This window comes from Cyprinodon tularosa, unplaced genomic scaffold (genome assembly GCF_016077235.1).
Source record: "Cyprinodon tularosa strain WSP-4 unplaced genomic scaffold, ASM1607723v1 ctg484, whole genome shotgun sequence".
Lineage (NCBI taxonomy): Eukaryota > Metazoa > Chordata > Actinopteri > Cyprinodontiformes > Cyprinodontidae > Cyprinodon > Cyprinodon tularosa.
Window position 1 is genome coordinate 826,529 of NW_024039212.1, and position 27,762 is coordinate 854,290.

Here is a 27,762-nt window from a genome sequence, read left to right on the forward strand (position 1 = left end):
AACAGAACAAAAGAGACTAAAATGCACAACACACAAAACAGATATTCCATAAATACTAATTCACAAGACAAACTGCAGAAAAACAATTACTTCAACTATTAGTATATTCAAAAGACAGCTTATACTTAGTAATTTGTTAATTTGAAGTACTTTTGTAAATATACATCTCAAATGTGAACTACATGACAGCTTTTAAAACACATACAAAAAACAATCACCATGCATAGAATGAATTTGCATGCTAGCATCACCCATGCGACACGCATCCACGTAACCATCATGCTTAAGCAGGCATGAGCATAAACGCACACAAATACAAACACATAAACAGTTAGTATTAAGGTTGGGGATTTGAAAGAAAGGCGTGCGCTCCACCTTGCCCAAAGCCTGTGCTGAATAGATCCCCTAAAGTTCTGCGCCGACCCACATGCCTTGGCAGTGACCAGAATCTCCGAGGCACTGACATCCCAGCATGGTAAGCGGGCGAAATAGGAAGTGAACATTATGGTCTAGCATCTGGGTGACTTTTACATTTTAAATAGAAATCATTAGTAGTGATTAATCTAAAGGCTAAAATTTTTTTTGTTTTACCAATCTTTCTGACAAACACAATCGTTTGTTGTATTCTAAATTATTTGCCCATTTAAAATTTTTTTCTTTACAACAAATATACATTTAATTTCCTTAACCCAAAGATCTGTCATCAGCTGATCAATGTTTTGCCATCTTCAGGTGATATCAACTACTATAAGTATAGTAAGCACTATACAGTAAAGTAACAAACAAAAAAAAAAATCCAAAATGAATCAGTTTGGAAATCATTTCCAGGCTGATTCATTTTGCTGAAGGTAGCAGATGAAATTAGCTTCAGAAGTGAACTGTTATGTACCTTCTTCCCCTGGAAGTGTGAAGTCGTCCGGGTCGTCCTGTGCCTCCAGGCAGGTGGCAGGGACCCAGCCCTGCGCATCATCTGAGCTCACAAACCACCAGCCTGAATGAGCAGAAAGAAAAACAAACATCCAAGTTATTTTCCAATGAATTGCTACTCATGAACGACAATGACTGAACCAACAACCCCGGAACAATCAGACAGACAGCTAAGATGCTGTGAGATGTGTGTAGCACTTGCCGGATTCATTTTTCTCTATGACCTCCACCACCTGACCAACAAGCAGGCTGATTTCGCTGCCCTCCTGCTTCTCATAATTTGTTACTGCCACGTACTGTTCCAGGAAGAGCGGGTCTGCAGAGGTAGGATCTCCTGTTGAATAAGTGGAAATTAATAAGTTTGTCTGATTCCTTCTAATATTTGCTGTTTTTATGAAAAAGCTCCAAATTAAGCTCTAAATGAAATCTGAGCACCTGAAGAAAGCCTTCGCTCAAGTTCTCCTGTTTGTTTTAAATCTCCAATAAAGTCAGCGACTATTATATTAAGGAAAAGTCCAGAGAAACTATCAAGACAAAATCGGATCTCATTGCTTCTTAGTAATTTACATTTAAAAATCTGTATTGAGTTAATTAGTTTGATAATAAAAAGACAAATTTAATGACAGGTGATACAAGTACAAAATCTTCTCAGGTGAAATGAGCGAAGGCTTATCCATAATATGGAAACCCCAAACTGTTAGGCAGACAAAGTAGATTTGAAGGAAGGAGTGAGAGAAAGACTGAGGTAACAGTAGGAGGGATATATGGAGGAGGACGATGTGATTTGAGACAGTGTAGAGGGTTAATTCAATTATTTCTATGGATGTGATTTCAATTAAGACAACCAAACAAAAACAAGACCCACCACCAACTTTAGCAACATTTCATCAGAAATATCCAAATCCTCAAGATCGTGGTCGCAGCATAATTTAAATACGATTTAAATATTAAAAAACGTTACCTTGTCAGTCTGAAATTCAAAAACTATCTACTAATTGTTTTTACGGCAAATCTGATAGTTGGCAACCTAGTTTAATTTGTGAAAATAGCCTAATGTTGGGGACAAGTTAAAAGCTAAATGTTAACATGAAAACTATAAAAAAACAAAGAAGTTTATTTAATAATTGATTGATAACAACAGAATTCAGTTGCAGGTTTCCATAAAAAGTACCTGTGTATGAAATCAACTTTTTTTTTTTTTTTAAATGAGAAGGCATATATCAACAAATACCAGCATTGAAAACTACCAGCTATAAAACTGCTAAAAACTGGCATCATACCAGCAAAATAATTCCTATGTGATGCCATAAAGATTCCAGGAGTGATAAGACTTTTTTTATTTTTATGAAAAAATATATATGAAAAAAAATATATATCAATAATATGCACTATTCATTTTCTATGAATTTTATTCTACCATTAAAATCTGTTTTGGACCAATGCCTACATTTAGTTCTCTAAAGTTCCTCTAAAGATTCCCTGCTTGTAGATATTTTCTTGGAAATCCATTTTGCAGAACTTCAATTTGAACGAAGCGAAGCATCAATATTCACCTGACACATCTAGAATATATTATGATGCATAATTATTCTTAAACATTTAAATTAGCCAAACTATAGTCCGTTGTTTTAAATATTAAACAAAATGATTCTACAAAAAAAAAAAAAAAAAATCACCAAACATAAATATATGTTTTTTCAGACACAAAATGAGCCCCAAAACCTTAGCAGAGCCACATCCCACCTGCCCAGGCCTGGGAGGGAGAGGGGCAACACACCACAAGCAACCCACCGGGTTACACACACAGCACGGCAAAGCATGACAGTGTGTTTACTACCTCGCTTTAGGAAAGTAGTCGCTCTCTCCACAAACCCTGATGAAAAGGAAAATGAACGGAGAAGAAAACTGAAAAAAATAACATGGATGCAACTTAAGAACAGCAGGTCATTCGAAAGGATACAAAGAAAGGTAGAGGGAAAAAAGCATTTAAAGTACTTGTTTTGTGCTCTTGTGAGGTCAAATTTAGAAAAAATATTCGTGCAAATAGAATAGATGTCATGGAATCATTACTCCAGGGACGGAAAATATCCCCAAGCCTTTACAGAAGTATGAAACTGTGCCACTAGATGGTGCTAAAGTCACATTTTATTAATATTAATATAATATTTATGGAAAAATGTTTTGTTTTTTTGTTTACTTGTAATTATAAGAAGAATTAATAATAATAATAATAAATGTAAGATATCAATCCAAATGATAATTCCCTAAAGTTCTCTTACCTGACTTCTTCTTTCCAATGGGCTCCCTGTTAAAGAGAGACAATGCAATCATTAAGAAAAATAGGAAATCAGTTTGGATCAGAGGATTATGATCCATTTGCATCTACAACCTGGACCGACATGTTTAAAGATGCTCTTAAAAGAGCCAGTATAATATTTGGTTGGATGATAAATCCAGGACAGGAACTGCTGTGTCTGGTTTAGAAATAAGCAAGGCAAACAGGCATCACTCCACAGTTCGTTCCCAGAGCAGATGCATGGAAATAAAACTCTTGGCTAATTCCCTTTAGTCCTGCTTGGTCTTACTCTTAATCTTTTCCTCTTACTGACTAAATACAAATAAGCACTGTTAGAATGCAGACCACCACAAAACAGCTCAATTCCTTGTTTCACAAGTCTAAGGAATCTAAAAATAAATCCTTAATTTAGATTGCAATTTGGAATAAAAAAACAAGATTCAATAGGTTCTAAATTAGGCTAAGAGAAACCCTGTGGTAAAAACCTCAGAGCAATCAGCTTTATCCATACTCCTATAAACCAACAAACAAATAAATCAACCATCAAACAAAGCAATAATCCTGAAAACATTAGCTCCATGTTCGAGGTAATAAAACAGACTAGAATCATGTTATACTCTAGGCATAGTGAAGAAAACTTTAACAGCAATCAGCTGAAGTTAGAGAATCAGCTCTTTTATTCCTATCACTGAGGACTGGGCAGTACTGCACAAAAAGCAGCCGATGGACCAACTTTCAGCTTCAGGTTCCGAGGGGATCATGTTTATCAGCATAATTTAATCAGTAGCTGTGGAATGGTTGAAAATGAAAGCAAAAATAATCATAGTCTTAAAATGTATTCATTTTCTTCAAATATTAAAAATCTTATCGTGGTTCATTCTCCAGCTCCTTCTGAGGGATCCCTCCTCTGTCTTTCACCAGTGAGACATCCCAAAAAGCCTCCTGACTAAAGCATTCCAGAAGTGTCCCAATCAGATGCCCAAACCACCACAACTATCCTTTGGATTATGAGCAGCAGGGCCACTACACCAACCCCCACCCTCTGGATGAGAGTGAGATTCTAAAATTATTATTGATGTAAGGCAAGCTGCAACATCGGTCCTCTTATGTGGAAATAAAAGGACAATATTAAAGGCTGCACAACACACCAGTTATCTAAGACCTTTTGCCTGATCCTCAGACATCAAGGCAAAGACAAGGGGCAGCAGGTTTTTCTCCCCACATCAGGTCAGTTAAGTTATTTCAAGACAGCAATAGAAAAATCAACAATAACTACCACGCTTTCTAAAGTCTTGTGCTCTGAGTGACGCCTTTTACAAAAGGCAGGTTGTAAATATAGTACATAAAGAGAGGAGGGTGAAAAGCATGTTTTTAATCATACATATAATCAGGCCACATATCAATATTTAAAGCCCATGCCAGTATGGTGTCTATAATCATTTATTAACACACATTAGTGATAAATTAAGTAATGCAAGCTTTTTCCAAAAATATATATAAGCAAACAAAGCTACAGTATTATTTAAAAAGCAAAGTTTTTTTTTGGTTAAAGGAGAGGAGAGTAGGTTTTGTTGATATCTAATGTATTGAGCTGCTCATGCTGTCAGCAGCACGCTTTTCTTTATCTTTTATGTTTTCCAAGACTTCTTTTCAGTTTGGAAAAACAAAGGAGTTGTGTTCCATCCTCTAAAAGCCATGGCTAATGTGTCCCTAAGAGTACATGTTTCAAATTAATAACATTTAGCTTTTTATCAAATGTTTTTTTTAAACAAAGTTCCAATGTCTACAATGCCTTCTAATGAAAAATTCTAGTAATGTTGTCGCAGTGCATACTTTTTTATTTTTTTTTAACAAACTTTATTTACAAATAAAGAATATACAATTGCAGACAGTAGTATGCTCGAGGTACTGGGGTAACAGAACTACAGGATTCCATGAAACAGAAAAAAAAATAGATTACAAATTAAGTTCACCACTTAGGGTTTTAAGTTTCATAGCTTTAGAGTTGGTGCATATTTTTAAGGAGTCCAAAAGACAACTTACATAAGCTCTAAAAAATGTGAGGTTGGGTTTGTTTTTAGCAAATTTACAAACATGTATGTGGAACTTGGCTAACAGAATAAGAACATTTATAAAATATTCTTTCCCAGACATACTGCCCTTGGAAATACCAAACAGAACATGTTTAACATTCAGCGCAATAAGTATATTGCATTTCCCCTTAACAAAATTATTGAAGTTACACCACTCGCAGTTGGTTGGTCAGTTTCATCCAGCCGAACTTCTCTGATTCTGAAAGCGAGCCACAATACAAAACGAACAGTCAACCTTTTTACCAGTTTATAACCATAGCTTGAAACTGGATTAGTGTCTCCATTTCATTCTGTCTTAAAGATGGCAATACAACCATATCATCTGCAAAGGCAAAGTCAAGACCCAGAGGTTCCCAGATACCCACAACAGAATCAGAGGAATGACGAGGCCATAATGCAGCATAAAAAGCAATAGGATCACTAATAATGACCATTTTAATGTTAGGGGGGAGATTTTCTGTATCAAGTATGTTAACTGGATTCGATTGGCAGTCGTCTTATAAGAACCTTTAAAAAATTACTGTGTCTGTAACAGTTGTCCAAAACTTTCCACTGTCTGCCTGACTGCCATGTCAGTAGTCTTTTCTATGACTGCGTTATTCATTACATGCTCATAAAATGAAAGTAAGTTGTGATCATTTTCTTTTTCTGTGACGTTAAATTTTCAGAAGAAAGATTTTTTGTTCATTTCTAAAAATAATAGCAGTTAGCCCTTCAGATATACCAAGCTGTTTCATATATCCATGTTGCATTTGATATATTTTTTCGGAGTTAAATTACTGAAATAGATTTCTGGTCTAACTAACTGTGATACATTGGTTAATGAGCTTCAATTGTATGATCAGTCTTAATTCTATTTAATCAACCAGAGTTTTTTTTCCCCCCCTTCCTTCAGTCCCCCAAAGCATCAACTGTTCCTTCCATAGTCTCACTTTCAATTCAACACGTCGTTTTCTGTTCCAACTTCTCTTTTTTTCAGTGATCTGTTCTGGCATCACAAGCATCTGCTTCCCCTTTCCAGCTGAGTTCTCCTGTTTATCTCCTCCCTCTTGCTCTTAAGGGAGAAGTCTTGCTTGTCATGTCTTACAACACTCAATTTATATGCCATGATAAATCTTCTCCTGGCCACTGTCTGCGCCCCAGCCTTCTTGTCAGAAGGCCAGACAATAGAGTGCACTAATACAGGGCTTTAATCCAATTTCATTTCAGATACACCAATGCCTTTTGAATATTTGTCTGCCTTTAGTGAGTGCTCTCTGTATTTCATGCTTATCCATAGAAATACTTGGGGATTTGCACAAAGAGAAAGAAGGAACATTTGTTTTAGCAGGTCCTTAGAAAGAATGTGAAATAAGAAAAGAATGACAATTATGAGAGATGTGTGAAACACACAAATCAAAATCCAGCTGGCAAGTTTTTGATTGATTCATATTCACAATCTATGTTCGATTTAAGTCATGAAATTGTTCAAGTATACCCTCAACTTTAGGTTCTGGGAACAACAATTTCATTGACATTAATATGTTAAGTCTTATTAAGCCAGCAAGACACTGATGGCTGCTACTAGTTTTATTAGAAGTCAAGCTCTTCATCTTGATCTTTCGATTAAAAAAAAGCAGAAGCAAACCTCCAAGTATAAATGAAAACATGACGGGTTGTTATGGGTTTATATTTAGCCTTCCTTCCCCACAGCAGCTCCAATTGATTGTCCTTAGTTAACACCCCCCAACTGCTCACTCTATTTCAGTCACTTTATTGTAAATATTCAGATCCAAATCATTAATTAAAAACTGAGCAGCTTTAGACCTGATAGTTTACTTCAATTTTAGGATATTTTACCATTAATCTTAAAAGATAAACATGGAGAAATAAAGCAGACGCACATGAACCAGGATACAATTTAACTCATACTGAGTTTATTCCAAAAAAGTTTAAAAAAACAAACCACTGGACTTTGTTTTCCAAGTTTGAAGACTAGGAAGACGCTTCCCATCAAAGAAGCTTTCTCAATTCAAAATGTCTGGAGTAGCGTTGAGTTCCAGGTTTATAGAGTGACACAAACAAAGCTTAGAAAACATGCAAATTGAACCGAAAAATAGGTCCAACCCTTAGTAATGGGAAGTCATTGAGGTCATTGTTGGCCTGCAAAACCCAAAACTGGCCCATGCATCTGTAAACGGGAGTTGTTTGCTCTAATATGTTAGATCACATCAGACCACAACAGTTTAAGAACATATATTGTAAACTGGGAACTTTTAAACCCTGCAGTTTGGTCGTATAGTTTGAGCTCTAGCTGAGTACAACAACTGAAAATATTGTGGATGCCCGGCTTAAGATACAGCTTTTATTCATTAACTGAATGGCATCAACCCTATGGAATGCCTCTGCATACTATCAGATCCATTTTTATTTCATGAGCTTATTTATATATTCATTATTTGGGGGGGATATTTATTTTTAATGCTTGAATACAGATAAATTATTAAAGCAACCATATGATAAAAAAACTAAGGACTTATATAATGCTAAATGAAATGAGCTAGCTTTTTTTTTTATATGTACATTTATCTTTTATAAGCTTAATAGATTTGGATCAATTGGTTTTATGGATTAATAAATGCTCCAAGAAATTTAGTTAAAAAGTCCTGTAGCAAACCTGCTGGGTGAAATAACTTCTTTATGCTCTAGCATACTACTCACAGGTACATTGCTATCAGTTAGTTACAAGCAAGAAGGTTCTGCAGGGTCTTTCTGCATGGAGGTTGCATATTCTCCCTGTGCATGCATTGGTTCTCTCCGGATACTCCGGCTTCCTGCCACAGTCCAAAAACATGACTGTCAGGTTAATTGTCTTCTCTATATTGTGTGAGTGTGTATGTGCATGGTTGTGTATTTCTGTGTTGCCCTGCGACAGACTGGCAACCTGTCTAGGGTGTACCTCTCATTTCACCCATACACTGCCGCAGATAGGCACCGGCCCCACCGCGACCCTGACAGAACTACCCGAGAGAAAATGGATGGATTGATGGAAGTTAGATAATAGTTAACAGGTTTCATGCAATAAACACACAGAAGCCTTGTGTCTACCGCTGCTGTACCTTTAAAACATAATGAAAAGGTAATACTGTGCAAATAATGCCTGTAGGGAAAAATATTACGTGTTGCGTTCCTGCAGTGAAAATAAAATCTGAAAGCACTGAAAGTAAAAGGTAATGTTGAAGTTAGAGTATGATCTAAACTACAGAGCAATAAACTTCCCCAATTTGTGTCTGATTTTACTTCAGCTCCAACGTCCATGCTGTTAGTCACAAAGCTAATTATAATAACTATAAATATACTCTTTTTTTTGCTCACTGGGACAACTTCTACACCACACATTAATGTGTGTTGACAAAGGTTAAACCTTACAACCTAGCTGACAACTGTTGATGGGGAGAGACATAGCCCATGGGCCAAAATGTGAACTTGACCTCTAATGCCCTGTAGTTACTCACAACCTTAATTACTCATTCAAAGCCAAATGGTGTGTTGGCTGCTGGTGTTTTGAGCCAAAGTCCTTTATTCGTGTGTAAATTTGCTGTCACTGCTGAATATGACTAAGATGTTGAGCTTGCTTTTGAGAGACAAAACAAAAATAAAACCCAAAGGAAGAGGCTGTCTGCAGGCTCAGCTGTACAGTTCCGGAGCTGCAGCTACATGCTAAAGTGCAAACTCAGCACTTCAAAGGATGACTAAATGTGCCTCAACAGGAAAACAAAAATCCAACAGGAAGCGGTGCAACATTATAAAATCACATTCATTAGAGAGTGTGTAATGAATGCTTATTATCAGCAAAATGGGCTATAAATGCTCACAAGATATAGCCTGAGATACAGAAACAATAATTTTCCATTGTGCAGATGGGAAATCTGAGCTCATGTCTGAGTTTGTGTAAGCTACTTACTCCTTGGGTGGATTGAGGTCTTCAGGTCTGGTCTCAAAAAACACTCTGACTTCCTCGCACTGGGAAATGTAGACTGGCAGCTGGATCAAAGCCTGCAGGCAGGAAAATAAGATAAAGACATCAAATATGGAGTTTTGCTTTCTGGGGAAGGCAGTTACATCCGATTTAAACAGCTAAACTGCAATAGATTTAAACCAGAAAATATCAATCGAACTCACAATTTCCTAAAAAAGTGTAGCAATGTAAAATGGCTGGAATCAGCTGCAGTGTTTGGCAGTTTTCTTTCTCATCTTTCACACCATCGACTTTTGATACTGCATAACTTAATTGCAGCCATAAAAACAATATAAAAGTGAAAGGGGCTTCCAAATTGCTAATTTATCTGAATAAACTCATGACAGAAACTGGTTAATGCTTTGTTTTAATCCTAGTTACTAATAAATGTCACATCAGTTGTTCAAGTTTAACCTTAAAAAAACAGTTGAGAATTTTCCAAGTCTGGTTTTATTTGAAGTTATTATGGACAACAGCTTTTTTTCTTATTAAAAACACAATTTGGCAGTGACAGGGAGAAAGGCTAGTGATTCTAATAAATCACTTTTAAATCTAGCAGATCAAGTGAACACTATTTTATGAGCCTTTAAACCATTTACAGTTGATGTTGGAGTCGGTAAAGCACTAATTAGTTTCCTTTGTAAAACATATATGGACATCAAAGCATGTAGAGTTGTTCTGCTCAGAATAACTATATAATTAACTATTTGTGATTACCTCACTTTTTATTTAGACAATAATTGCCATTAAAACATGTTGTATGTTCTGTTTTAAGTATCGATACGTAGCATTCAGCAGTGTAAAACAGAAAGTAAGCTTTGTTGTAAATAGAGACTAAAGCAAACATTAGGATGGGTTTAATGATTATAAAATTAACATTCCAATAAGCTCCTAGGTAATTTTTGAGACTGCAGTTATTTTAAGATTGGAGACCAATTAGGTGTAAGCTTTGTAAAGACTAGCCACAATCTTCAACATCCAGGAAAGGATATAGACTAAATTAAGGTGTTATGGGTATTACCTAATACAGGCTAAATATTAAAGAGCACTTTGCCAAATCATCTGTTTAAAATTATAATAATATTTTCTTTTCCCTTCTGGTTAGCAGCCCGGTCGGAATCTGTATTTTTCATGTTTTGTTTTTGCATTCATTCACTTTTTAAGCAAATCTTATAACAAGAGACTGCGTTAATATAATAGGCAATCCAACAGCTTTCTGTACAGTGTTTCTTAATCATTCCTTCCTTTAGTTTAGATCTCTGTTTATTGATTAATCCTCCCACATCCAGCACATCTGTGAAGGATCTCCAACAGCCGACCAATTAGCCCTGACAACGCAGTTTTAGATGAGAAAAAAACAGTCTCATTTAGCAATCTATTTACTGCTATGTTCCATCTGCTTTTAACTCTATCAGCATGTAACCGTTTGCTTTTTCACTTAGTGATGTGCTATAAGAAGCAGATAATCACGTCAACAGCATAATGATGAAGAGAGAAAACCTTTCTCTGATACGAATAGTTGACCAGATGAGAACCATCTTTGATTTCAAATAAAACGAGGCTAAAATCCAAATGCAAGCGAGCCAAAGCTCAGTGCTATCCATCAAGCTTCCCCTGCTGCTATCCATGTCTGATTTTAATACTCCTAAGTGTTTCAGTTTTGTCCTTCAGAGGAGTCAACCTCTAACAACGGCTGTCACCCACTGACGTAAAATCATGGCTGATAGAAAATGAAAGCTGAAGACCCGACATGACTGTCCTTGTCGCATCTGCTGCATTCGACTCATCCCATTTTAAATGCACTAGTTTGGCTCGGACTCATTCCTACCACTGACTGGGCACTTTTTCGACATTCCAAAAATAGAAGAGTGCTTATGAGTACATAAAAGACTTTCTATTTTGTTGCATTGTACATGTAAGACCAGACCTAACAGCTATGGTTGTATCTGGAATCACTGGCTAGGTGGCTTATTTCAGATGTGCAAGTGGTTTCACCAGGGAGCACTATAACAGGTCCAGCAAGCATTTGCTTCACCTCAGGTCAGAGTGCATCATGAGCCAGTTATCCTCTCTTTGGATGTATTTATCTCCTCCAGTCAGCCTATGGCGGTTCCACTCATTACGATTCTCCCCAGGGAGGAGACAGGAGGGAGGCTTGGGGTAAATTACATTAAATGGACTTTATGGCTGTTTTTTGCAGAGGGGCGCATTAAGGTAATTGTGAGTGCTCACATCTGTGCATGTGGATAGGGCAGTGAGCATTTGTGTATTCTCCAAGGAAAAATATAATGGAATTGAGAGATTTCCTCCATAAGGAACAGCACCATGTGATTGTATGGCTGCATGGTATCTTTTTACAAGAAACATAAACCGTGGTTTTATTTTAGTCACCATCTATTGCAACTAAAAACTGGGATTTTGTAAAGTTCCTTGCAAAGGTATCTAAACCACTTAGCTTGTGTCATTTTGTCAGATTGTTAAACAATATTCATCTAGGCCTTTGCTACTTAATGTGATAAATCAACATAAAGCAGCCAGCGATAATGTAGGGATTATGAGAGAAGCTGCTAAGTGGCCTATGGTAACTTTAAAAGAGCTCCAGATTGTTGGAAGCTGGAGAAGTACCTCTCTTCTCCAGCAGAGTCCGCCGTGGATCCTCCTGAGCAGAGCCCTCTGCACAGCTGCTGCTCGTTACCATCATCAGGAGGACCCTCTACTTAAGCTGTCTTCAGACCTTGCCTCAACGCCGCAGTGTTGAGCCAGTTGGTTAGCACCTAAGCCCAGAACCTCTGAGAACTTTGCTTGCTCTGAGATCCTGACAGGATCCTAATCTTGTCTCTGTCTCTCCAGGAAAACCTGATCTTCCTTCGTGAAGCTCTGGAAGAGCTTGACCCGCCGAGCCTGCCCTCAGAGCCAAACCTGAAGACTTCCCCTGGATTCTCTTGCAGCTCTGGACCAAGAGCTGGAAATCCAAAGTCAAGGTCTGCTACCTTTCTAGAAGCAAGACGCTGAAGCAGCTAACGGACTCAGCTAATCAGACTCTCTCCAGTTCCAACAACCTTCCTCTCCAAGATCCATTCAAGGACCCACAGGTACAAACCAGAGACTATCAAAGGACAAACCGCTAAAAGCCCAGCTAACTAACTGTCTTCCTCACAGACTCCGGTGAACCCGTTTGCCCAGGACCAGAACCAGAACATACTACCATTGGATTGTATTCAATAAACTCTGTTAACTTTTCATCTGTTTCCTGTGTCGTGGTGTTCTGCATAATTGGGTCACATTCGTGTACCGATCATGACAGAACACTGCGGCCAAACACAAGGCCCAGCAGAACACATCCGCCGTCGATTGGAGGAGCAAGATGCACAAATTTATGGACAAGCTCAGACTCTCCGTGAGTTATACTGTCTTGTGGAAACTAACAATCAAAAGCTTCAGAGCTATGCTAATTTCATGAACAGTGCTAACGCCACACCGGCAGCGCAACCTTTTCCGGGTCCAGTTCCCCCTCCGAGGTCACCAGCAGTGACGTCATCAGAGTTCCGCCCAAGCCTTCCTGAAAAATTCTCTGGTAATATGAAGGATTGCAGAGGATTTTTATTTCAGTGCAGATTATTGTTCCAGAACTCTCCAAACAGCTTTTCGACGGACTTTAAGAAAATAACCTTTATTCTCTCTCAACTAACAGGAAGAGCTTTGGAGTGGGCCCAGGCCAGATTTCCCTCAGATGAAAGTCTCAACTGCCGATACTCTGATTTCATTTCTGAATTCTCCCAGGTTTTTAATCAGGAAACTGATCAAACAATTGACTCTCGTGCTCTTTTCAGTATTAAGCAGGGAGATTCATGTGTGGCTGATTTTTCGATCAACTTCCGGGTTAAGGCAGCAGCTTCCGGATGGAATCAAAGTGCTCTGAAGGGAGCTTATTTCATGGCCTTAAATGAGAATATTAAAGACGAACTGGCAACTCTCGACGAACCAGCCTCCCTTGAGGATCTAATTAAACTAACAATTAGATTGGATAACAGAATTAGAGCCAGAAACAGCTCTAAGTTAAGAAATTCTGGGTCTCACGCCTCTACTTCTGCATCAAATATTGTGACTGTTTCTTCTCCTCCCACAGACCGACCAAAAGCCCAGTCCCTCCCTCTGCCTTTTCAGGCTTCATATTCAGGTGGTACGGAGGTCGAACCTATGCAGGTGGGACACACTCGGCTTACTCCTGAGGAGAGACAAAGACGTTTTTTGAGCAGACTTTGCATCTATTGTGGTGAAAGTGGACATTTCATTGCTTCCTGCCCGGCAAAATCAAAAGGCAGGGCCCGCCAGAGGATCTGAGGAGTCTGGCGGGCCAAACCAACTCTAAGAAATCTCCTCGATTGATGCTGCCTGCCACCTTGTTTTGTAATAATCAGAACCTCTCTTTTTCTGCCTTTATTGACTCAGGCTGTGAACGGAACCTCATAGACTCTAACCTCGTTCAACAATTGATGATTGAAACTGTTCCTCTTTCTCAACCCCTCCGTGTCTCTGCCATTGATGGGAAAAATCTCCACCAAGTTACTCATCAAACCCAACCCCTCGAGCTCCTCCTCTCAGGTAACCATCGTGAAACTATCACATTTTTTGTTATTCCCTCCGCATGTTCCCCGTTGGTGCTTGGATTCGAATGGCTGGAGAAACACAACCCACGCATTAATTGGACTGAACGTCACGTGGAAGCATGGTCTACGTCATGTCATGAGACTTGTCTTCGGTCGGCAGCCCCCGTGGTGGGGCCTCCTAGGGGTGGGGGAGAGATGGACTCTCCTGACCTATCTTCGGTTCCCTTTGAGTACCATGACTGTGCTATTGAGTTGTTACCTGGAGCACCGTTACCCAGCAGCCGTTTATATAACATCTCCAAGCCAGAACGAGAGACAATGGAGAAGTATATTAACGAGTCTTTAGCTGCTGGAATTATTCGCCCGTCCTCTTCTCCTTTGGGTGCTGGTTTCTTTTTTGTTGGCAAGAAGGATGGTTCGTTAAGACCATGCATTGACTACAGAGGGTTGAACCAAATCACCATAAAGAATAAGTACCCTCTACCTCTCCTAGCCTCTGCTTTTGAACCTGTTCAGGGGGCAACAGTCTTCACCAAATTGGATCTGAGAAACGCATATCATCTCCTCAGAATCAGAGAAGGAGATGAATGGAAGACTGCTTTCAAGACACCATTAGGTCAGTTCGAGTACCTGGTAATGCCTTTTGGTTTAACAAACGCCCCCGCCTGCTTTCAAGCACTAGTGAATGATGTTCTCAGAGACTTTTTAAATGTGTTTGTCTTTGTCTATATAGACGACATACTCATTTATTCACGGAACTTAACTGAGCACAAGAAACATGTCCGCCTGGTGTTACAGAGGCTACTGGAGAACAAGTTATTCGTCAAGGCAGAAAAGTGTGAGTTCCACCAACCATCAGTGACCTTTTTGGGGTTTGTGCTCGAGGGCGGGCAGGTTAAGCCTGCTGAGGACAAGATAAAGGCAGTTTTGGACTGGCCGATTCCTGAAAATCGAAAACAGCTTCAAAGGTTTTTGGGGTTCGCCAATTTTTACCGTCGTTTCATTAGAAATTATTGCCAGACGGCTCAACCTCTGACCTCTTTAACTTTAGTTAAGAGGAATTTTCAATGGACTCCCGAAGCTCAGTCTGCTTTTGACAAACTGAAATCTTTGTTTTCCAGAGCACCAGTGTTAATTCAGCCCGACCCTTCTAAACAGTTCATCCTGGAGGTCGATGCTTCGGATTCTGGCGTTGGAGCCGTCCTTTCCCAGAGACTCGACTCAGATCAAAAGATTCATCCATGTGCCTTTTTCTCTCGCAGACTCTCATCAGCAGAACAGAACTACGGCGTTGGAGATCGAGAACTATTAGCCATCAAATTGGCGTTGGAGGAGTGGAGACACTGGTTAGAGGGAGCTGAGCACCCGGTTCTAGTCTGGACTGATCACAAGAACCTTGCTAGCATCCAGTCTGCCAAACAGGCCAACCCTCGTCAATCCAGGTGGTCCATTTTCTTCTCCAGATTTAATCTCGTTATCTCCTACAGACCCGGATCTAAGAATGTGAAACCAGACTCCCTCTCGCGCCTATACTCCGTCGATCAACCCGAGACACCAGAGCCAGTCCTCCCGGCCTCTTGTACTGTGGGAGTCGTGAACTGGGAGATCTCCGATCTTATTAACTCCGCCCTGGCCACGGAACCCGACCCAGGTAACGGTCCGGCTAACAGAACTTATGTTCCGTCTTCCGTCAGGTCCAGGCTCATTCAATGGATGCACACTGCCAAATTCTCGGCCCACCCTGGAGTCAGTAGAACCATCGCTCTCATCACCAGACGCTTCTGGTGGCCCACTCTCCACAGGGACGTAAAGGAATATGTGCTGGCCTGCCCCATTTGTGCTAGAAACAAGGCCTCGCATCAGCCACCCTCTGGTCTGTTACAACCCCTTCCGATTCCTTCACGTCCATGGTCCCACATTGCCATAGATTTCGTCACTGGTCTCCCCATCTCTCGAGGTATGTCCACTATACTCACCATCGTTGACCGTTTTTCCAAGTCCTGTCATTTAGTCCCTCTCAGGAAGCTCCCCTCGTCGTTCCAGACTGCTCAGCTTCTCGTGAAACACGTCTTCAGATTACATGGCATTCCCCAGGAAATCCTATCAGACCGTGGTCCTCAATTCGTTTCACAAGTTTGGAAAGCCTTGTGTTCAGCTCTGGGCTTTAAGTCTGCCTTGACTTCAGGATATCATCCACAATCCAACGGTCAGACCGAGCGCATGAATCAGCACCTAGAATCCACCCTCCGCTGCCTAACTTCCAACAACCCCACCGACTGGAGCCAGTATCTACCTTGGATCGAGTACGCCCATAACTCCCAGAGATCAGCTTCCACCGGCCAGTCACCATTTCAGGTCAGTCATGGATACCAACCACCACTTTTCCCCGCAGATGAAAAGGAGATAGCAGTCAAGTCCATCAACCAACACATCCGTCGCTGTCAAAGGATTTGGAAAGAAACCATCACCACCCTCAACAAATCATCAGAGACCACCAAACTTTTTGCCGACTCCAGGAGACGTCCCGCTCCCGAGTACGCCATCGGACAGGAGGTATGGCTGTCCGAGACATTCCCTTGAGGGGAATGTCTCGGAAACTGTCTCCCAGATTCATCGGTCCATTTAAGGTTTCCCAGGTCATCAGTCCCTCCGCAGTCCGTCTCCAGTTACCTCCGAGTCTTCGCATCCACCCCACCTTTCATGTTTCTCAGGTCAAGCCTGTAGTCTCTAGCCCTCTGTGCCCGCCATCCGACTCCCCACCACCCGCCCTGGAAGTCGATGGCCACCCGGCTTTTACCGTCCGTCGCATCGTGGACTCCCGTCGACGAGGTCGCGGCTGGCAGTACCTCGTCGACTGGGAGGGCTACGGACCTGAAGACCGTCAGTGGGTTCCCGGCTCTTACATCCTCGATCCTTCCCTGATCGAGGAGTATGAGCGTTCCTGCCCATCTACTTCCTCCGGACCGCCAAGGGGCGGTCGTTGAGGGGGGGGGTACTGTTGGAAGCTGGAGAAGTACCTCTCTTCTCCAGCAGAGTCCGCCGTGGATCCTCCTGAGCAGAGCCCTCTGCACAGCTGCTGCTCGTTACCATCATCAGGAGGACCCTCTACTTAAGCTGTCTTCAGACCTTGCCTCAACGCCGCAGTGTTGAGCCAGTTGGTTAGCACCTAAGCCCAGAACCTCTGAGAACTTTGCTTGCTCTGAGATCCTGACAGGATCCTAATCTTGTCTCTGTCTCTCCAGGAAAACCTGATCTTCCTTCGTGAAGCTCTGGAAAAGCTTAACCCGCCGAGCCTGCCCTCAGAGCCAAACCTGAAGACTTCCCCTGGATTCTCTTGCAGCTCTGGACCAAGAGCTGGAAATCCAAAGTCAAGGTCTGCTACCTTTCTAGAAGCAAGACGCTGAAGCAGCTAACGGACTCAGCTAATCAGACTCTCTCCAGTTCCAACAACCTTCCTCTCCAAGATCCATTCAAGGACCCACAGGTACAAACCAGAGACTATCAAAGGACAAACCGCTAAAAGCCCAGCTAACTAACTGTCTTCCTCACAGACTCCGGTGAACCCGTTTGCCCAGGACCAGAACCAAAACATACTACCATTGGATTGTATTCAATAAACTCTGTTAACTTTTCATCTGTTTCCTGTGTCGTGGTGTTCTGCATAATTGGGTCACATTCGTGTACCGATCATGACACAGATAAACATTTCAGGTGGGAATATTTGCCCACATGAAAACTATTAATCCTGCACTCCATATATCTGGCCTTTGCGGAGTAGTGACTTATTATTAAAATAAAGCCTTGAATACTTTATTAAATTTAAAGGTTCCAAATAGCCACATGCAATCAAGTACGGTAATCAACTTAAGATCAAATGTCAAATAATGCTTAGACTAAAATTTCTTCCAACCGATTATCTGATTACATCTGCTTAGCCCATCATGTTACTGAAAGATCCTATTGAGGTGAGAAAAAAAACCTTTGGATTTTTATGAAAATGGCTACTTATCAATTTAATGTTAGTCAATTGATATGATCAATGAGCTTTAGATTAACTTGTACATCAATAACTTGCATCCGTAATAACAAAGCAAACACTTGGAAGGAGGGCATCTTGTCAAATGAGAAAATTTGAAACTTGTCATGTGGGGAAGAAAGAATACATGAAACAAAAACAAAAAACATCAGCATCATGCTGTGGGGAAGCAATTTTAAGCTAAGAGGGTAGGCTACATACAACTTAGGTTAGGGGGGTTGAAGAGGCTCATATCCGCTGACTCGACTGGACCGCCTTTCCATGGCGGAAGCACGGGGCCACCACCATCACCGGGTCGGGTTCGGTCGCTCCGCCCCTCGCAGGCTTCCTGTTTTGATTACGTGCTGCACTGTAGCCGACCAAAATCCGGACAATTTTGAAATCCCCCGGACATTTTTTTAGGCATGTAAAGTAGGATGTGTCGGGGAAAAGGAGGACATCTGGTCACCCTACCATATCAACAATTTGATGTTTCAGTGAGTGCTCGTTGCTATGATGCATCTTTGCTCAGCAGCTTCCCTTGTTGTAAACCAACCAATCAGCGCACGGCTCATCTAAATATTCATGAGCATACCATAAAATGCTCATGAATGGGGTGCAAAGAAGAGGTGTCCTGGTCTGATTTTAACATTGGCCCAATATAAGCCAAAAAGTAATATCAGATTATATTGGCTGGCATCTCTAATCTCTGATATATTCATGCTGAAAGAAACTGTGCTTCTGCTGAAAGTTTCTGTAATTCATAGGTTCATTTTACATGGGTCAGTTGTTCTCATACCTACTGTTGTTGACTACTGTTTTAGCAAAATAACTTGATCAAGCCTTTTTAACATTCTACAGTAGAAAACTGTCATAAAAGTGTGTATGAATCATACTAATATTGTATCGGGTCAATATCGGCATCAGTGAATTATCAAAGCTACAATATCCATATCAGAAATGAAAAAGTTTTATCGGCACACCTGTAGCCCAGAATAATTTCTTTTTTAAATTTGTTGACAGTAATGTTGAATCGTAGCCTGGCCAGCCAGACTGATATGGTGTATTATTCTGATAAAGAGCTGGTACAAATCTCTTTCAAAGGCGGGACTAAAAGGGGCAGCCTAACCAAGTTAGAAGATCAGATTAATACGATGTGATGCAAAAACTCAAATTGACAAGCTCTGTTTTTGTAGATTTGTAGTCCTTGAAACATTTCAAGGTGTCAAAGCAACTCTCCAATTTTGCCTAGTATAACCTATGCTCTCTTGCACGTTCTTAAAGGTATAGTGGAGGATGTTCTTTTTCCAGGTGGATCATTAAAATAAGAGGTCCTCCTAATTGTCAATCATTCGGGTGTTATGCTTACGTAAGGCCGTCATACGTGCTCGTCCCAAATTTCACTTACTGGTGGTGAGTCTGACACAGTGAAAAAATTGTAGATCTTCTTTCAGAAAGTAAGCTTATAAGAGCGATGAAAACAGCAACTTTTAAACGGAGCGTGCACAATGACAAATTGGCTCATGCAATGCTCTCGAATGCGTTTTATAGGCGTTCCTTCTCGGGAGCGGGAACAAGGTTGTGCATGTGCATTTTTTAAATTAAAAGTGGAGAGGACGGGTCTTTTCAAAAATTTGCGAAAATCCTCCACTATACCTTTCATTTTCATTGCAACATTACTCCTTTGCAGTCGACAGCTTGTTGTTATTTTAGCAGGAAAGCACTGCTGCATTATGTAAATTCTGGCGCTGAGAGTCACACGTCGTAAAGTCCCTCCTGCTGTGCTGTGATTGGTCTGGCAAGATCTGGCTTGAGTCAATGGCAGTTTACCAGACTGAATTACACTCTGTCTGGCTGGCCAGGGTAGTTGAATCATTTCACATTTTAAAAGAAACAGTCAAATGATTAGAACTAATGCATTCTCACAGTGCTTGGTCTATTTTTCAGACAACTGACAAAGTCTTCAGTCTCTTCATGTGGAAAGATGCCTGTTTGACTTACAGCTCAAACTGCAGTACAGGAAGGTTTCACAGTATTTTGACTCAGGGCCTGAATACAAATGCATGCCACATTTTACTTCTTGAAATGGAAAATTATCTATAGTTATCTTTTAATCTTATAATTATGCATTACTTTGTGTGCTGCTATGGCAGATTCAATGAAATGTAAATATTGTGTGAAGAAAGTGGAAAAGTCAAATATTTGAAATAGCTTACCTTTGAAAGGGAGTCTATATTGTTTAAAAACAACTCGAGCTAAAATGTTGATGCATGTATTTTTCTACCCAAACTGTTGAAAACTGCAGTTTTCCAAAGGACTTTGCAACTCAACAAATGATTTTAGACAAAACTATCCCCAGCGTCCATGTTTTTTTTTTTCCCTCGTTGTTTCATCCATAAGAGTTTTTTGACCTGAATAAAAACAAAACTGCCAAACCAGGGAAATTCCAGGATGGAGTCAGGGTGAAGTCTCAGCTGTAAAACACAGAAGCTGACTCAGCTATTTCAAGAAAAAGCTTGAGCTTTACCGTGCCATCCTTTAACAATTAAAGCTAAATTCCAAGGAGTTATTTTGTGCTTTTTATTTTAATAAAAGCATAACAGAACAGAAGCGCTTGTACTTTCTGCGGAGGATGAGGAGAGCCCGCCTGCCCCCGCCCATCCTCACAACCTTCTACAGAAGCACCATAGAGAGCGTTCTGACCAGCTGTCTCTCTCTGTGGTGTGGAGGCTGCAGAGCTTCTGACTGGAAGAATGTGAGGAGGGTGGTGAGGACAGCGGAAGGAATCATTGGGGCTCCTCTTCCCTCCATTAAGGACATTTCATCACAGCGCTGTGTGTCCCGAGCCCGTAATATCATCAAAGACCCCTCACACCCCCACCATGGACTGTTCTCCCTGCTGCCCTCTGGAAAGAGGTTCCGCAGCATCCGCTGCAGATCCACCAGGTTGTGCAACAGCTTCTTCCCCACTGCCATCAGACTGTTGAACCTTTGATCCACAATCCGAACTCTGCACCTATTGCACATTATCGGGCATCAAATGCTGCTGAACTTTTAACTTTTAGCCCTTTAAATTGTTCATCTCATTGTATTTTTCAATAACGCATTTTTTGCACAAATGCCATTTTGCACTGAACCACTGCAACTTGCACACTGTCTCTTATCCTCTGCACTGTTCACACTTTGACCACTGCTGCACTTTTTGTATTTTTCTATAACTCGTGCCATTGTGAAATATCAATGCAACGTTCATAAGCTGTATGTAACGCAATTTCGTTCTGTATGCACCCTGTGCATACAAAATGACAAATAAAGAAGTCTAAGTCTAAAGTCTAAGTCTAAGTCTAAAGGTAAAAACACAGACTACATCTTTATATGAAGAAACAAGGAAAAGGTAGAATTGTCTCAGCTACAAAACGTCCCCTGCCAGAGACAGGAACAACAACTTTTAACCAGCAACATTCCTGCTCCAAAACCTTATTTATGTCATAAGTGGTTAAAGATGTAGCCTACACCCACTGTTCATTCCTTCAGCACTGTTTGACTAAGGGGCCCCTCTGGCCTTTGGCATTGTTTATCATACATAAAAAGTATTCACCTTAGGGGCCTTATGAGTCACTTGTTTTGGTCAGGGATAAATTGCATAAAACATACTTTTTTGTCAAAGGAAAACGTCATTTTCAAAAACCAATATAAGTGCAATAAGCACTAAACACAGACTGGTTTTAAGTTTATTTCTTCTTTCTGAAGATTTGTAGCATTGACTGAACAGAATACAGATGAAAAAAAAAGACTGAGCCTGCGGGTTGCATTTGCTGAGTGGGACAAGCTCAGCAACAGGATGTTTCTGGTCTTTACCTCAACATTTCACTACACCTGAAAAAGCAAGACTCAAGCTAAATCCTGCAAAAAAAAACATGTCTCACAAAAATTGCCCCAAGTAAAAAAAAAAAAAGAAAAAAAAAAACATATTTTCTGGTTACCAAATAGCTTTTAACTTTACAAAGAGATAACTTTCTTTTAAAACGGTCAGAAACTAACATAACATTGCATTTTTTAATGTGTTACAGCTATTGTACATATCTATTACCCAGCAGCATCAATTATTGATTAGGGGTGAGTATCGGCATGGTTGTTGCGATGCGGTATGTATTACGATACTTGGATCACGATACGATATTGACAGAATATTGCAATGTTACTATATATTGCAATATTTTTTTCCTTGATCAAAATTAAATGTATACATAAAAAACAAAGTGCTAATGTTTATCAGTTATTTTGGTATCCATGTTGTTTGGGGTGTGAGTCAGTCCACGTCTTCCACTGTGACTGCCTCAACTACAGATATGGTGCGGCGCCACACAGGAAAAGGACTCCACAGCGTCATCTGTCAGAGCAGTGGTGCAGAGGTATCCCATTTTCTCTTATAGTTTTAGGCAAAAATGTTTTGGTTTAAAAATCGATACTAGAAACTGAAAGATTGATATTATATCGGGCAGCCATAAAATGATGATATATCACCAAAACAATTTTTTCCCCACACCCCTATTATTGATGGTTGGTTATTTCTGCTACAGCGGAGCAAAACAAAAAACTAAGAAAGAAAGAAAGACATTTGATCCTGTTATATCCTGTGAGGCAATTAGTCTTGTTTTGAACCAAGATTAATCATTAATTAACCAAAGAATTATACATTTTTTATTAAACAGTACAGCTTCATTTTGACTAGACATGCACAGACCAAGTTTTTTTTCCAATCCATTGCAATAGCGATTCCTGGGCTGAGTTTATCGACCGATATCCAAATCCAATTCAACTGTTGTATGAATGAACCACATATCTTGCCATGTGATTGAAGGCTTTTGACGTGATATAATCATTGTTAAAAAAGGTAATAAATAAAAGAGATATACATTTACTTAATATTATTTATTAACAATGATATCCAGGTATTAGATCGGTGCATAACTAATTTTGACTTGATGAGATTTTGCAGTAAGGATATGGTTTATGTTGTTTAAAACATTATGTTGTTTATAACATTAAATTACAATTGCAAATTTATAATTGCAGAACAAATTACATGTTTTATCCTTTGGATTTTTTCTGAAGGCTAATGATTTTTCTTTTTTTCTATTAACCAAATAGTCTATTTGACATTATTTTCATATACCTATATTGCATCCATACCAATAACTTAGCGAAAAAATGTAGGCTCTGTGGTAGTTTGTGTTTGCAACATCATGCATATTGCACAGTTTTCTGACTCCTGTCTTTGAACATTGCATTTTATCTAATTACTGTATGGCTCATCACCTATTTGGAATTGCAGTTTTTCTCTTCAGCTTTACAGCTTAAAACAGTTTGCTTTTTTCCCCCCACACTACTTAATCTAGTGTTTATGTGTTTTACCACTGACACACCCAAATATCCTTAGTGTGGGACGATACAGGTAATTTAATATTCTATACAAGAGCTGAAACTGGCAAAATCGTGTGTTTAATGGAATTACTGAAAATGAGGGTCATTTATCAATTACCATTTGAGGACTTTTAAGGTATTATCTGAAAAGTTTTTGGAAATGTAGAAATTTTGTCATCTAAATATGAACTAAATAATGGAAAAATGTTTGTCAATACTGAACACCTCCTACTGTATATACGGTCTTCTTCTTATTGATTCACATTAATGGCTGTATAATATCAGAAAAATGTCTGACTGCAACGCTTTTGCTAGATACCATCATGAAAACACCTCATAGTTTTAGAAATATTTTCTGACCCATTTCTTACTTATTAAAATAGCATAACAATTGGCTTCAGCTGTTTTAACCCTTTTTATGATTACTAAAAATAAATATGAAGTATCGGCCTCAAGCTAAGGCAAACTATATCAAACAGGCAAAAAGTATAAGACATATTCAAATTTCCATCCATCCATCCATCCATCCATCCATCCATCCATCCATCCATCCATCCATCCATCCATCTTTTTACGCTTAGATGCAAGTACCATGAAGTATAATACCGTAACACATTTCATATCTACACAGATCTCTGTGATTGAAATATAGCAACAATTGACATTATGACGACTGCAATATGTTATATTATTCAAATCTAGTTCACAGAGGATAATTTTCGATCTAGTTTATAATAAAGATAATAAAACATGGATGGAAAATAGTTCCTCCCTCTTTTGTTTTGACAATTCTTTATTGTAATTTCAGTTGAAAAGAGATTGGAATCTGTACAAGTCATCAAACTCACCCTGCAGTACTCGTTGATGGGCCTTAGTCTCTTCATGGCCACATCTCTGATATGGCTTCTCCTGAACAAAATCTTTCCTAAAGAAAAACATGAAAAAAAGCATGTCAAGCTTAATCTCTTTCAGCTATTAATGCAAACGGTGTACGTTTATGGACCACATTAATTTCACTGCTAAATATCTGCATTTAATTAGATAATACTTATGAAAGAACAGTTTGTTAAACTTTTAAGCCACTAAAGGATACAAAGAAAGAGCAAAAATGGATCAAAAACAAAACAAGACAGACAAATCAGTTTGAAGAAGCAATCCAGACAGTTCATCAATGAATCTGACGGCACAATAAGATGCAGAACACAATCATGTGAATAGCTGACCTTTCTGAGAGATCAATCAATTATTTGAAGAGGACAGCTTATGTACTGTATGCATGAAAGTTTAAGGTTTTCTTTCCAAGTTTTGCAAAAACACATTGGGTCACCATAAGGAAATTCAAATATCGCTACAAATTACTAAAAAAAAAACCCTGACATGAAAATACTGCCCAACTGAGGGAGTTTCAATCTGCTTCTCCATATTTTTTCCCCTTCAGTGTGAAGAAAATTTGCCAGTAAAGTGGCACAGTCAGTTTTAAGCAGGGCACAAGAAAAGTAAAGGTCAAGAAAGCTCCATGACAATACAGTTTAATTGGGACATGGATTTTAGAATATTTCAAATTCATATTCAAGTGTTTAAAGAAAAAAAAAGTACAGAGGGAGTTACCAACTTCAGCTGCTTAAATCTGACGCTTAAGTGACTAAAGTTCTAGATTTTCATGTCTTTTTTCTTGTATGATTTTTTTTTTTTTCTAAAAACAGAGAAAAAAAGAGATGCTTGTCCTTTGAATTCTAAAGACAATAAAACAGACTGAATATAGGGTTGAAACTAGTTATTCAAAACCTATTTAGTTATTATGTGTGCCTACACAGAAAAAAATTTAAAAAAATAAGAGGATCTTCAATAAATAAGGTTCTAGCTCCTGGCATGATGTACAGAAATAAAAAACAATGTGGTGTCATCTCCTGGCAGTTGACACCAGCAGAATCCAATTTTTGTCTTCAGCTCCCACTTTATGCATTCCGCATTGATTAATACTGTATGTTGCTGTTTTGTATTTGTAGTGCTATATCAGTTGGTTGTGCTTTTCTTTTAACATCACTTTTTGCAAGTGTTGAAGCAGACTGATGAAGGTTTGTCAATTGATCTCATCTGTCTCCTCTTTCTTTCACTTTTTCTCCCTTTTTATTTCTCTCCTCCTCTACTTTTTCAATGTAGTGTCCACATAACATGAATTATTTCCTATGTAAATCATAACAAAACTGTTTAGGTACATAAATCAAACAGAGCACTATAGTGAAAAGTGATCATTCTCCACTTGTGAGAGTAAAATTTGTTGGGCTCGTTTTTCTATAAAGTGCCAAAAAGAGCAACAAATTTCCAGACAGGACACTGAAAAAAAACCAAAAAAACTACTTAAACTACTTACTTTAATAAAGCCTGAACATCCTGCAATGTCTCACCGTAAAGCAACAACTCAGCGTGGTCGAAGACCAACCCATATTAATTCAGTAAATTGATCTACAGGAGCTCTAAATTCTGGTGAATCCTCCCCAGATCCTCCTATCAGAACATCAAGGAAAAAGAAAGTTTCTGTTTCTAACAAATGCAAACAGGGACACTGCATCAAGGTAAGAACCAATCAATCTATCATGCTTTTTATGTTGTTTATAATTGGACTGTAGAAATAGCATTTGAGAGGCATTGCTATAAAAAGTATCAGTATTGATAAGGAAGTTGGCTCACGCATCCATCTACTCTGTAGCCACATCTTATTGCCTCGCCAGCTTGAGCTCCTTCTTAAGTGAACAAAAACATTTACAATGTATTTCGACCACTATTCGAGTTGTATTCCTCTTGGAATCTTTTTTTGTTGTTGCCCATTTGACTTTTTGAACATGTATATCTCCCTGATTTATCTTCATACTTGCTCCAAATTTTGAGGGTCTACCCATAGACTGTGAACAACAAGCTTGGATGTTCATTTGGTGACATCACTTTATTGAGATTAGGAAGTGACCATGGCCTCCCTCACAAAAGTAAGATTTTTGCTAGATTTTGTCTCTTATCTGGAGTTTACCACTTCCTGACTAAAGCTGAGGTTGTCCCCTACTCGTCTAGTGGTGAAGTGTGGAAGTTGTCGGCTAGCTTGGAAGATACACAGTAGCGACAGTGCGTGGGACCCATGCTTAAAATAGGCCTCGCGGCGAAAAGCTGTGAGGGCCGTCCAACGCCGCATGCGATTTTTTATGTTTTTGCATTTTTCAACACTGGATATTAGAATCTTCTTAATTATGTTAAGATACTTCATTGTTTACCCCTGCCAAATATGCTAAGCATTGTACTACCTTTGTTATTGTAAATTTACACATTTATTTTTATTTACTAACAAGTCAATTTTGAGCAAAGCATAAAATACAAAAAATAACAAATAAAACACTTAGGGCCGGATTTATCAAGATCCAATTTTGCGTGCAGTAATTTGCGCTCGCAAACTGGAATTTTGCGCGAGGGGCTGAACCATGGTTTGCGGGTGATTTAACAAGAGCGATTGCGTAACTGGTGGCAGGTGCAAAACTGTTGGAGACGCCCTATTTAAATGATGGTTTTGCGCGTTTGGTGGTTTGCGGCATGGCAAGTTTGGACAGCAGAAAGCGCAAAAGGAAATTCGACCCCATGGAAATGGAGGTGTTGGTGGATGAAGCCAACAAACATTTAAGTGAGCTACAGCAAAAAAGTGTGACTGTCACACAGAGGAACGCTATATGTGAACAAATCTGTAATAAAGTAAACGCTGTTGGTGAAACCTTGCGAACAGTGGATGAAGTAAAAAGAAGATGCCAGGATATTAGAAGGCGAACCAAAGAAAAACTGGCATATAACAAAACATTTGCGAACAAAACAGGAGGGGGCACAGTAGATGAGATGCCTCTGACCAGCATTGAGGAACAAGTACAGCTGACGCTCTGTGAGGAGCAAATCACTGGAATTGCAGCTCCAAAATGTCAATGCTGGATATACGATATGTTTTGATCGTTTCCTCGTTCATTCCAAAAATATTCACACGGAGTGAAAAAATGCGTTCTCTGCGTCTCCTTGCTTCATTTCAATGTCTCCTTCTTGCGGCAATAACCGCTGCCATGTGTGCATAATTACGCATACAGACCATTTGCACCTTCTTTTGATACGTGTTAAATATAGAGTCAGATACCGTTAGCAAAATTGCTTTCAGGTTTAATAAATCACTTTGCGAGTGCTAAATTAATATATTTACATGTTCTCCTACCACAAGACGCACTTTTGCGTGTAAACGCCCCATATTGCATATTCATTGCAGAAAAAGTACTAAATGGATAAGAGGCGCTATTTAGCACGTTTTAAAGACCAAATCCTTTTAGCACGCTGTTGATAGATCAGTTTGTACATTTTTTAGCGTGCGCAGTGAAATAGCTCACGTTTTT

General features: G+C 39.4%; 1 protein-coding gene across 4 annotated transcripts in view; it reads right to left on the minus strand.

Moving 5' to 3' along the window:
- The window catches only part of sh3pxd2b (SH3 and PX domains 2B), a 59,818-nt gene that overhangs the window by 9,119 nt on the left and 22,937 nt on the right, over positions 1 to 27,762 (minus strand). The window contains exons 4-10 of one of the 4 annotated variants that reach the window (XM_038302205.1): positions 24,208 to 24,284; positions 9,260 to 9,351; positions 3,207 to 3,232; positions 2,765 to 2,800; positions 1,130 to 1,261; positions 890 to 991; positions 376 to 459 (exon numbers count right to left, since the gene is read on the minus strand). In XM_038302205.1, coding sequence (XP_038158133.1) covers positions 376 to 459; positions 890 to 991; positions 1,130 to 1,261; positions 2,765 to 2,800; positions 3,207 to 3,232; positions 9,260 to 9,351; positions 24,208 to 24,284 — 549 coding nt within the window. The remainder of the gene's footprint in view (positions 1 to 375; positions 460 to 889; positions 992 to 1,129; positions 1,262 to 2,764; positions 2,801 to 3,206; positions 3,233 to 9,259; positions 9,352 to 24,207; positions 24,285 to 27,762) is intronic. The other 3 variants (XM_038302206.1, XM_038302207.1, XM_038302208.1) reach the window with 3 other exon arrangements.